General features: G+C 39.2%; 1 protein-coding gene across 1 annotated transcript in view; it reads right to left on the bottom strand.

Moving 5' to 3' along the window:
• Positions 1-200: 200 nt before the first annotated feature.
• Positions 201-12,456, bottom strand: part of Man1a2 (mannosidase alpha class 1A member 2) — a 112,156-nt gene continuing 99,900 nt past the window's right edge. The window contains exons 13-14 of the mRNA XM_038311169.2: positions 2,374-2,486; positions 201-1,937 (exon numbers count right to left, since the gene is read on the bottom strand). Coding sequence (XP_038167097.1) covers positions 1,837-1,937; positions 2,374-2,486 — 214 coding nt within the window. The 3' untranslated portion in view covers positions 201-1,836. The remainder of the gene's footprint in view (positions 1,938-2,373; positions 2,487-12,456) is intronic.

Raw genomic sequence — 12,456 nt, forward strand, 5'->3', positions numbered from 1 at the left:
CTGGATTCCTTTCCAATTTCATAAACACGATGAGGATGGAGCCCGGGTACTGGGTCTACAAAATGTCAAGGGTATGAAGGATGGAAGAAGACACACGTTTAAAAAGTAAGCAAGAAAGTAAGCAAAATATGGGATAATGGTAGATTTTGGAAAAAATATCTTTAAAATCCATTAACAAAATACAACATGACACTGGCAAGTCATTTACACCTGACTTTAATGCCTTTGGTATTCAGAGAAGAAAAAGCATTGTCGTAAGCTCGAGTTCTCATCACAAAGTCGGGGTGTTAAAACAACAGTCTTCAGATCTTCACGTGAACCATGCCCTGCACACACCCACACCTTCTCTTATGCTCTAGGCTCATGTGAACAACAAGAGCACTGGGTGGGGGTGGGAGATGCTCTTTTGTCTCCTCTGAGAATTCCTGGGGAACCAAGATGGCGCCTTCACTACACTGACGTGCTGCTCTGGTCTCTGCCACCTCCAGCTTTCATTTCATCTTGACTTGTGAGTGGGCTTGTGCTGTTTTTAGAAGGCTCACTTTTTTCTCTTCTGAGAATCAAAACCTTCTCTTTCTCTTTAAAGTAATAGCGATCTACCTTTTTCATTTACATTTTAAAAATTTCAAGTAGGAAAAGATATTACAATTCTGAAATGTGCTAGAACTCGCTCTCTCCATGTTGTCTTCTATGAATACTGAACAAGTGTGAGGTGGCGAGCTCATGGAGCACTGGCTCAACTCTGAGGACAGATGATTTCAGTAGAACATGGTCACCCTTGTATGTCTGATTATATTGACTTTTCCCACAATTGAAGTCTGTTATATGCTAGTAGAGAGCTAAAAAGAAAAGCTACCAACCAAGGAAATAAGCTTTCAAAATTCCAAAGCAGAGCTCATGAACAAACTGTTCCATCAAATATTCAAATTCAGAGCAAATATTAGATTATAGTGTTCTCAAGTTCTATTATCATCAATAAATGATGTCTGTACTAAATGAAAAGGAGGGAGAGTGTCTTGTCATAGAAATTCAAGGGACAAAAATTTTTATAAGTATTACTATTTACCTTATAGTTTTTGATAAAATTTTACTCTTTTTTGCCAAAGTATTGAGCAATAACAACAAAAAACCCACAATATCTGTAAGTTCCTTAGGTTTATGCCAGTTTTAGTGAGTATGATTAATTATATCACACATTTCCCACTGGAAATTATTTTGAAACTATTCTATTAGTTCTTTGGATATATAATATTCTTGGAGAAACTTAAAAACATAAAATCTTTGTGAGTAGCTCACACATGTGAGGTAATTAAGGGACCTGCCCCTTGCTGAGGGACGTTGAGATGTCTGCTTCTGCTTTAGTGCCTTGTGAAAGCGACTCAGCTTGTTCTAGCAAAGGCAGAGCTGCATGACAGTTAAGAGTGAATTCTACCAAGCCACATAAAGCTGTAAGGTGAACAACTCTAACTGTGTTACGTGATTAAAGCAGGTTTCTTTGCTTGATAGACTTGCTGGTTCAGAAGAATAATTTCCTACCAACAAAATCAAAGATTCTTTAGAACAGGTTTCAAGGCAACAAACTGGCACCTTCCCTACCTTCTGCATGCTACCCATACTAGCGTGAGCTACATGCACACTCCCACACTCGGGCTCATAAGCAGCAGTTATGATAAATACCAGTTTCAGCATACCATATGGAGACAAAAGACTTGAAAAGTATTCTTCATGAGGTTATGCCCTCCCAGAGATAAACTAAATCTAAACAGATTTCAATGAACTATGTTGGTAGTGAAATGGTTACCAGTCTGGTAAAAATCCAATAGGGAGCTTGAATATTCAGACAGGGACAGTATCTGTTTCTTCTCCAAGTCTTCTTGCTACTGATGTAATTACACTGCTCCTTTGTTCTTGTTCACTCCAGTGTGTCCCATTATTTACTAAAGTGGAGGAAAGGGGTTAAGCAATGTGTAATATTTGATTTGAAAGCTGCTCCACGGTGGGAGGAAATAAAGGTATAATTGGTTCCAAAAGCCATCTCTAACTCCTGGAAGGTGTTCTATGTTCTTGGCTTGCACTAACGATACAGAATAAGACATTGTTTCTCATGTGGCCATCTCATTAAGAGTCAAAGCACATCAGGCCTCTGTCCTACATGTACCAGAACATGTTTTGGTCAGGTATAAAATGGAATAATTTCAAAGTTGATGTATCTACAAGTGAAAAGTCTTGAAGGGGAGAGTTTCATCCGGCATGGTGACATAGAGGTCCAGGTTTTCAAAGCCGCCTCTCCAAACAATGTCTGTAGTGGTCCATGTAAACAAAACACAGGTAAGAATGGTCCTTCTGGAGCTGTTCATCGAACAGCAGGATTACCTGAAAGAGTGCTGTTGGCTAAACGTAACACGGGAAGAGGGTGAGCCTCTGTGTTAAACACCCAGTGGTCTAAAGGTAGAAGGTCATCGCCAGAGAACAGTAGGTACAAGTATCTAAAACAAAAGGGAGAGGAGAGAACGTCAGTCAGAACTCAGCAAGAACTCAAGTGGGCTCACTGGTGACTGCAGAGAAAGCCAGGAGCTGATTCTGAGCAGTTCTGATGAAGATGCACAATTTGACTTCTGAAACAAGTTTCTTAAAAAGTCTCACACACCTGTCCAAAGCTATAAGAACATCATAAGACAAACAACTTCATACATTTCAGACATTCTTTTAAAAAGCACACATAATATCAACTGTAAGTTTTGGAAACTCAGAGAATCATAAGAGATTTAAAGATTCATATTTATTAGCAAATACTGAGGAAAGCTAGCAGCTGTAACCTTACAGCTCTTGGAATGGAAAACTATTAACTAAGTCTCAGAAGCATTGCACATTGATAAGGAGTCTGAAGGTAAATAGGAGCCTAAGGTCTCTGTGAGCTCCATGCCACGAGTCACCTGGACACCAAACAGGAATCAATAACAATTTTTTGGTTTGCTTGTTTTTTCAAGACAGGGATTCTCTTTGTAGTCCTGGCTGTAGTGAAACTATCTCTGTAGACTAGGTGGCCTCCTTGGCTGTCCTAGAACTAGCTCTATAGATCAGGCTGGCCTTGAACTCACAAAGATCCACTTGCCTCTGCCTCACGAGTGCTGGGATTAAAGGTGAGTGCCACCATCACCTGGTGTACCACAATGATTCTTACCTTCATTATGGTCAGGAAAATTCCAATTTGAATCCTATTAAATGTCACCAAAGTATACATAAAAATCTATAGGGTCAAGGATTGGGGTATATCTCAGTTATATAACACCTGCCTAGCACGAGCAATGCCTTGGGTTCCATTTGTTGCACCATAAACACACACACAGACAGACAGACATATACTCCACAAAGTAAGAAAACCTGGGATCTACCTCTTGCTGTTAGTAACTGGCACCACTTTACAAAGCCCCAGTGAAATTTTTTTTTAAAGTACATTGCTATCTCTTCAAGTTACTGTTACAGTTCTAGATGATGGCAAAAATATAGTGCAGGTAAAGGGATGACACACTGCCTTACACACTTAGAAGCTGGAACACAGGGTAGCAGGACTTGCTATTTCACTCTTGGTCCTCCATCTCTAGACCTGCTAGACTCATCAGGCTGTCAATAGAGAAGCTGCAGCACACCTGGCTGGACACAGCAGGGGGCTCTGTACAGCTTTTCCATGTGGGAGACTGAAGTCCCAGTGTGGGGCTCCATGTCCCTGGTACACCATTACAAGTGAAAGGAAAAGGAGAACTGGACTAGACATGCAAGGAAGAAAGTCATCTGAAGACGGGGGCAAAGGTAGCGCATCATTTTGTGCGCTTTGTCATCTTGACATCTTCTTTGGTGAGATACTGATTTTAAAATTTCACCCAATTTTTAGCCAGAATACCTGTTCTCTTGCTAAGTTCCTAGAATTCCTTTTTTTTTTAAAAAAAAATTTTTTTTTGAGACAGGGTTTCTCTGTGGCTTTGGAGCCTGTCCTGGAACTAGCTCTTGTAGACCAGGCTGGCCTCGAACTCACAGAGATCCACCTGCCTCTGCCTCCCGAGTGCTGGGATTAAAGGTGTGCCCCACCACCACCCTGCTAGAATTCCTCATGCTGTAGACAGGAGTCTATTATCAGTAGTTTGTGCTGTAAAGATTATCATCCTAGTGTGTACCTTTTCTTAACTCCCCCCCCCTCCATTTTGAGACAGAGTCTCTCTAATACCTCTGGCTGGTCTCAAACTCACAGAGACCTGTTGACAGAAGGTTTCTGTCCTGTCTGGGCCCACAGCTGCTCAGTCCCAAAGAAACACACAGAGGCCTACATTAATAACAAACTGGTTGGCCTATTAGCTCAGGCTTCTTATTACTTAATTATTACATCTTAAATTAGCCCATTATTCTTGTCTATGTTAGCCATGTGGCTTGGTACCTTTTATCAGCAAGGCATTCTCATCTGGGTTACGAATGCAGACTGAACCTTTCCTCTTCCCAGAATTCTCCTATTCTGGTTGTCCTGCATATACTTCCTGCCTGGCTACTGGCCAATAAGTGTTTTATTAAAATACAAATAACAAATATTTACGGGTACAAGACCATTGTCCAACAGCAGAGACCTGCCTGGCTCTGCTTCCCAAGCACTGGCATTAAAGGCATGTATGTGCCACTATACCCAGCCTTTTCTTCACATTCTTAACAGTATCTTTCCAAAAATAACTGCTTTCAATTTTGAGACTATTTTAATGATTTTGCTTCTGCTGTCATATATAAGGAATCTTTGCCTAACTTCAGGTTACAAAGATTTTTTCCCCCAGTTTTTTCTTTTTAAAGTGTACCTTTTAGGATTTAAATTTAGGACATGACCCACTATAAGTTCATTTATGTATATGCATTAAGAAATCCAAATTTTTCAGTGCAATCTATAGTCAATACCACACTTTTTCATGACTGCCTTTATGACAGTCAGGTCTCCATTCACACACACTGCCATCCATGAGCTTTCTATTCTGTACATCAATGAATCTATAGAATACACTCATATCCACCATTTTCAACACTGCTTAATGTTTTCAAGTAAGCTATTATAGGCTTCTATGTTGCAGAACGTTTATCTGTAAAGATGTGTCTACTATTCAGGTATCTTCTGATTGGTTTAATAAAGAGCTAAATGACCAATAGCTAGGCAGGAGAGACTTGTAAAATATTATATAGGTGGGACTTGTAGAATATTATATTAAGAAGTGTTACATTTGGTTATGCTATGGAACATGTTTAATGATATAAAGATGCGTTGCTTTTATTTATGTTACAATTATTTAACTCTGTGAAGCTGATTCTTTGCCTGTATAAAATATCTGATGTCTGTCTAATAAAGAGCTGAAAAGTCAATAGCAAGTTAGGAGAAAGGATAGGTGGGTTTTGCAGGCAAAACATATAAATAGAAGGGGAAACAACAAGAAGAAAAAAAGGAGCAAGGAGAGGAGGACATCAGAGGCGCTGGCCACTCAGCCAGCCACAGAGTAAGAGTGAAAGTAAGCTATTCAGAGTAAGAGAAGGCAGAGGCGAAAGGTAGACACAATAACTCAAGTTAAGGAAAGCTGGCGAGATGGCTTATCAGTCAAGCTAAGGCTGAGCATTTATAAGTAAGAATAAGCCTCCATATGTATTATTTGGGTCCTGGGTGGTGGGCCCCCAAAGAGTAGAGTAAAAACAGCAATAAACAAACAAACAAACAAACAAACAAATAAATAAATAAGGAAATAAACAACTACAGGGACTTCCGGGCAGAGAAAGAGAAACAGGGAGGAGGAATCTAAGAACATTTTGCCAGAAACTCAGAGAGCAGAAGGTGCAGTACAGAGATGAGATAGAGCCACATGGCAGAACATAGATTTAAAAATATGGGCTAACTATGTTTTAAGAGTTAGTTGAAAAGGCGGCTAAGGCCAAGATTTCATAATTAATAGTCCCCGAGTTGTTATTTGGGGGATGGTGATCCAAAGATCATCCAACAAGAAAGCTTGCTACATTTGGCACGCCAATGCTACGCACCAAGAATTGAGATGTCATGCCAGCTGGTACTGCTGCAGCTGTCATCTGGGCCTTTTCACTTGTGGGAATTTGGAAAATGGGTTCAGCAAGTTCCTGAGAACCAAGAACTGGGGCGGTAAATGCAGCTCCTGGCAGTACCTTCAGCATGAGGCTAGGCTCTCAGGGAACTGAGGGGAACAGAGGCAGTCAGCAGAACCATGAGGTGGTAGCCTAGCAGTTTATGGTTTGACTTAAACTGAAAGAGAAGGCTACAGACATGCAAAAAGTCAGGTTCAAACCAAGAAAACCTCTAAATAGATACAGTATGTTTGAATATGCTTAGATGCTAAAGAAAAAAAGATAAATGGGTATAGACAGTCATAGAAAAATAAATAAATAAATAGTTTAAAAATAAAGTCAGGAGAGAGTAAAGTAATATAAAAGGAATTAAGACATGTAAAGATGAAAAATACACAGGGTGTCTAGATTCTGTATGGTGCTTTGTTGAGTTTGAATTTTTTAAATGCTGATAACAAAAAATAGTAGCTGCTGAGAGACATTGGGTTATAAAAAAACTGCTAAATTAAAACAAGCTATATAAGAATGTCTTAACTTCAAAATGGAAGTCATATGTGGCATCAGGGGAGAGGTTTTGCTTTTGTTTCCACAAGAAATAAAAAGCTATAGATTACTTCAAAATTAATGAAGACCAGATTTGATTGGGGGAGACCTACTGAAAATACTGACTAGAGACATGAAGAAGGAAACCCAACAAAAACTACAAGACAAGTGATGTATAAGCTGATCCCTCGGCATGGGAACAGCTCTAAGACTGAATTAGACATGATAAATCTTGTTGACTACAGAGTCCTCATGACTTTCCTATGGCATGGGTAGAGACTTTTATATTACAGCTTGGCAATGCAGTCAAGACAAACTTATAAAGTTAACAGATACCTTTTACCTGCTCAAACATAAAACAACTTATGCACACTGCACATTCCATACCTGTATTAATGCAAGCATAAATGTTACCTTTAAAAGTTTGTGTGCTTTCAGAAAAAAAAGGATCAGACACCAATGAAAACAATCCCAGGTGATCCAGCCTCTCAAAATGCTTCTGTTGCAGTTTTCTCAAATTTTTTAGACTATATACAGAACAACTTCAAAACTGCTAGCTAAGATGGTCCAGCCTCATATACTACTCCAGCATGACTTCAGATAAGCTCTACACATTCCCATCACACAAAGACTAAACAAAAAATAATACAGCTAGCTTTCCCAGGACTTGACCATTATCTCAATTTTTCTCAGGGTTCTCTAAAGATGTCATTGCTCCCAGAGAACAGAAAGTGGGCTAGAAAATATGATGCCCAAATTCCCAACATATGAGGTGGTTGGTTTTTGGTCATTTGGTGGGTTATGGATGTTTGTCATCATTTAGGGGAATTGGTTGCAAATTGTTATTTGTCAAGGTAAGGGAGGAAACTAAGCAAGGGAGGTTGACTTCAAGGGTCTCTGTTTGAAAAGAAAAAAGGGGACTATAGTATATTGATACAAATTTAAGGTTATATTAAAACATACTCTATACGTGCTTCTACTCTTGTTTAAAATATTTTTGTAAATTGATTCAAATTTAAGGTAATTTTTGCTATATTGTATATATTTTTATATTCTTGTTTAAGGTATTGAACCTATGCAGCTCATTTTAAAGTATAATGTATAGTTCTAGTCCTTAAATGCTATTATTATAAACTATTTAGGATAAATAAGAAATGCAGGTTAGTAGTTAGTTATCTATAACAATTAAACTTATAATCATATTGGGTATGTCTCCAAGATTAAACAGATATATGTTTTAGGTAGATAGGTGGTCTTCAAACACTTCAGAGACCTACAGAATATGACATTTAAGGTGTTTTTAATATCATAAGGATTTTCATGACAGTGAGACATGTCTGCACCTGGCAGCACCAATTTACTTCAAAAAAGGATGATGGGCATCAAAGAGCCTCAGAGTTTGCGTTCAATATGATAAAGCTAGCCATTTGGGTAAGAAACTGACCTTGCCTTGACTGCTGACAGCTTGACAGTTTTGACAAACAAAACACAATAAAAGGCAACTGCCAAACTTTGCCAAGACAAGGTAGGGTAGTGCTTCAAATGTCTTGCATCACAGAAAAGTCTGTCAGATGTTCTAGGCCTGTATGCCAAAGATGGATGCCACAATGCTTCAAGATGTAAGAGTTAGCCAGTAAGAGGCTAGAGCTAATCGGCCAGGCAGTGTATAAACGAATATAGTTTCCATGTAATTGTTTCGGGTATAAACTAGCCAGGCGGCCGGGCTGCAGGAAGTGGCTCACCGCACTCCTTATTACAACAACAGGACTTCTGGGCAGAGAGAGAAACTGGAAGGAAAAATCTAGACACGATTTCACCAGCAGATTCAGAGCAAGTTGGATATGCTGTAATAAGAAGAGGTAACCGAGCCACATAGCAAAACATATATTTTAAAAATGGGTAATAAAGTTATAAGAGTTAGTTGGGAAAAGTCTAAGCTACAGCCAAGCTTTCCTAATTAACAGTGAGTGTCCATGTCATTATTTGTGTGCTGGCCATCCCAATAAGAAAGTACTGTTACACTTCTGAACTCATTTTTTTTCAAACTTTTCTTGGTTATTCTATATGCTTGTAATCAGAAACAGCCTGTCAACTTCTGTTTTTTAAAAAGGCTATTAGAATTTTGACTAGAGTTTCATATAATCAACACATTAAATCTGAGGAGAATAAATATCAAGTTTCCAAAACCTTGGACATTCATTTAGGTCTTCCTTCAGCAAACATTCTAATTTTCAGTGTGTAGTTCTTTAATATTTTATCAATATTTGCCCATTAATATTCTATATCTTTATGCTATTTATATGTGGTATTAATTTTTAACTTCTTATGGCTCACTGCTAATATATACAATTAATTTGAACACACTGAGCCTGTATCATCAACCTTGCTAAATTCATTCATTAGTTTTAGTTATTCTTTAGTAAGATCTATAGGATTTTCTATATGGATTATCTCATTCTCTCTTTAAAACAGTCTTATTTCTTCCTTTCTAGTCTGGGTGTCTTTTTGTTTCTTTTTTTCTTGCCTGACAGCACTGACTAGCATCTTTAGTACAATGCTAAATAGAAATGAAGAAAGCAGATGTTTTTGTCTTATTATTGATCTTAGGGGGAACCAAATACCTTTTCCAATATGATGTTAATTGCTTTTTCTTATGTGTTCCTTTATCAGGCTAGGAAGTTTTCTTCTATTCCAGGTATTTATTTCTCAAGCTGGCCCTCATTTTACAAAACTGACTTCTAATTTATGCTACCTGTTAACATCTTACATACCAGTTAGCATTATTTCAGTTTCTTTCCTTCACTACCCCAGTTAAATTTTATTTAATAATAGTAAACAACTTGATAATATATTGATAATAGCATATTATATAAAATTAGTTTATGGACAAAATTTTAAATTAAAAAAGGTAAATGCAAAGACACTACTATAATCAAGTGGTGAACACTCATTTTCCCTATTCATTTTAAAATCATCTAATAGACCATTAAAAGTGAAGGAATAAACAATGCGCATATCCTAGCAGGATACTAAGTAGCACCACTGGGAAGGAGTGAATCACTGATAACTGTAACATGAACCACTGGGATAAAAGGGCAAATAAAAATACCCCCATACCATATGATTCAAAGTAATCAGTTTCTAAAACAGGCAATGCACAGTGACAGAAAGCAGAGCTGTTTGGGTGTGGATAGAAGTGACTGCAAAACCAAGGTGGAGATGTATTCTCTACACTTGGGTGTCACGTTCCCCTGGGACTGGGTTTGGAGAAATACACTGTCAGGTGCTCCCCTTGGTGTGTGAGCATTACAGAGGACTAATACAAACTAAAATGGTCAGCAGATGATAGAATTTCATGGGACCACTGTGGAGTATGTGGTTTATCACTGACCAAAAAACATCATTACACAGAACATGACTAGATTAAACGTGGTAGTGGTTATCCAGTCTCAAGAATCTAATAAAATGCCAATGAACCACTCACTGAAAATACTTCAATAAAGACTGACAAAATTTAAAGGCAAAGATTTTGTTGATGCCACCTAGTACAATTTGTGTTATAGCTCCCTCTACTGTAGCAAAAGAGACTGGCAAGGTATTCTGAAGTACATAATTTTGAGAGTGAAGATATCTAACACTGTACCATGTGCTAGAAGGATCAACGACTGAAAACCATGGTTCCAGTACTCCAGAGACTGAAGAGAGTAACCTACATGGATACAGCCGTTAAGTGATGGTTTTGTCACCTGACATCATGGTGTGGCAGCTGTTCTGTCAGCAGGTAGTTTCTTGATTCTTAATTGCTTCCACCAATGCTTTAACAGAGCACGGGCATCAGTGGTTTATCAGAGTGATCCCTGTGACAGCAGCTGTGAGAATCGCCTGTGAACCTGCCAGTACTGCAAACTCTTAAGCTCCACTCTAGACCTATTAGTAAGAAGTCCTGGTGACGAATCCTTTGAGACGACTTAGATTCATGCTCCAGCTTTAGAGCCACTTCTGTAGGTCTCCTACATGTTTAACTTCTAACAAGAGTTATATTATTTTAGTGCTCCTTTTTCAGCTCATCAGAACCTTCAACTCTACTGAAAACAGCTCCACAGGTGACTCCCTGATTTTCACAGCTGATCCCGGCCTCCAGTTTTATCAATTCTTCTATTGATTATTAGTCACTGCGAGCACTGGTTTTGAATCCAGCATTATAAGCCACAGCAGGGAGTGTGACCGGACAAGTGATGAACAGATTCTTAAAAGAAATCCCACACTAGCTCAGAAATGAGCTAGTTATTTATTTAGGAGTAAACTCACAAATCAGGATTCTCTGCTTGAACGGTGGATGGAGATCGAATCCAAACAATCAGAACAGGCAGTTGGCGAAAAGGAGCAAGGGGAAGGAGAAAGGAACTGATGCAGGTTCTGCATCTGCATATATAGTATAAGAGGCCACACCCCAGTAGTTGGGTAATTATAAGCTGCAGGTAATGAATACATGGGGAAATATGAAAGGTAAAATGGCCCTTAATTCAGGCCAAGAACAATACTTAAGACTTCACTATGTCACTGCCATGCCAATTAGTTGCCACCTGTAGTAGTTAAAACACTAACTGCTATCTTCTTCCCTGCTCCCATATCTACCCTTCCTCCATCTCAACCATCCCATTCCCCCAAGCTCTCCCCAATCCTCCCCTTCTCCCTTCTCTCTCCCCATCCACTCACCCCACCCCCACCCCTGTGCTCCCAACTTTTGCCTGGCTATCTTGTCTACTTCCAATATCCAGGAGGATAAATATATGTTTTTTCTTTGGAGTCACCTTCTTATTTAGCTTCTCTGGGATCATGAACTATAGGTTCAATGTCCTTTGTTTATGGCTAGAATCCACTAATGAGTGAGTACATAGCATATTCATCTTTTTGGGTCTGGGTTATCTTACTCAGTAAAGTGTTTTCTATTTCCATCCATTTGCATGCAAAATTCAAGATGTCATTGTTTTTTTTTTACCACTGAGTAGAACTCTAATGCGTATATATTCCACATCTTCTTTATCCATTCTTCCATTGAGGGACACCTAGGTTGTTTCCAGGTTCTGGCTATTACAAATAGTGCTGCTATGAACATAGTTGAACAAATGCTTTTGTAGTATGATTGGGCATCTCTTGGGTAATTCCCAAGAGTGGAATTGCTGGATTCTGAGGTAGGTTGACTCCCAGTTTCCTGAGAAACCGCCACACTGATTTCCAAAGTGGTTGCACAAGTTTGCATTCCCACCAGCAATGGATGAGAGTACCCCTTACCCTACAACCTCTCCAGCAAAGGCTATCATTGGTGTTTTTGATTTTAGCCATTCTGACAGGTTTAAGATGGTATCTCAAAGTTGTTTTGATTTGCATTTCCCTGATTTATCTTAATTAAGGGAACCATTTTAGGGTTGGCAAGAGACGTGGCTCTAGAGGGGTTCCCAGGTATCCAAGGGGATGTCCCCACCTAGGTCCTTGGGCAGCAGAGGAGAGGGTGCCTGAACTGGCCTTGTCCTATAGCCACACTGATGAATATTTTGCATATCACCATAGAACCTTTATCCAGCAATGGATGGAGGTAGAGACAGAGACCCACACTGGAGCACTGGACTGAGCTCCCAAGGTCCAGATGAAGATCAGAAGGAGGGAGAACATGATCAAGGAAGTCAGGACGGCGAGGGGTGCGTCCACCCACTGAGACGGTGTGACTGATCTAATGGGAACTCACCAAGGCCAGCTGGACTGGGACTGAACGAGCATGTGATCAGACCAGACTCTCTGAATGTGGCTGACAAT

The sequence above is a fragment of the Arvicola amphibius genome, chromosome 14 (genome assembly GCF_903992535.2).
Source record: "Arvicola amphibius chromosome 14, mArvAmp1.2, whole genome shotgun sequence".
Taxonomy (NCBI): domain Eukaryota; kingdom Metazoa; phylum Chordata; class Mammalia; order Rodentia; family Cricetidae; genus Arvicola; species Arvicola amphibius.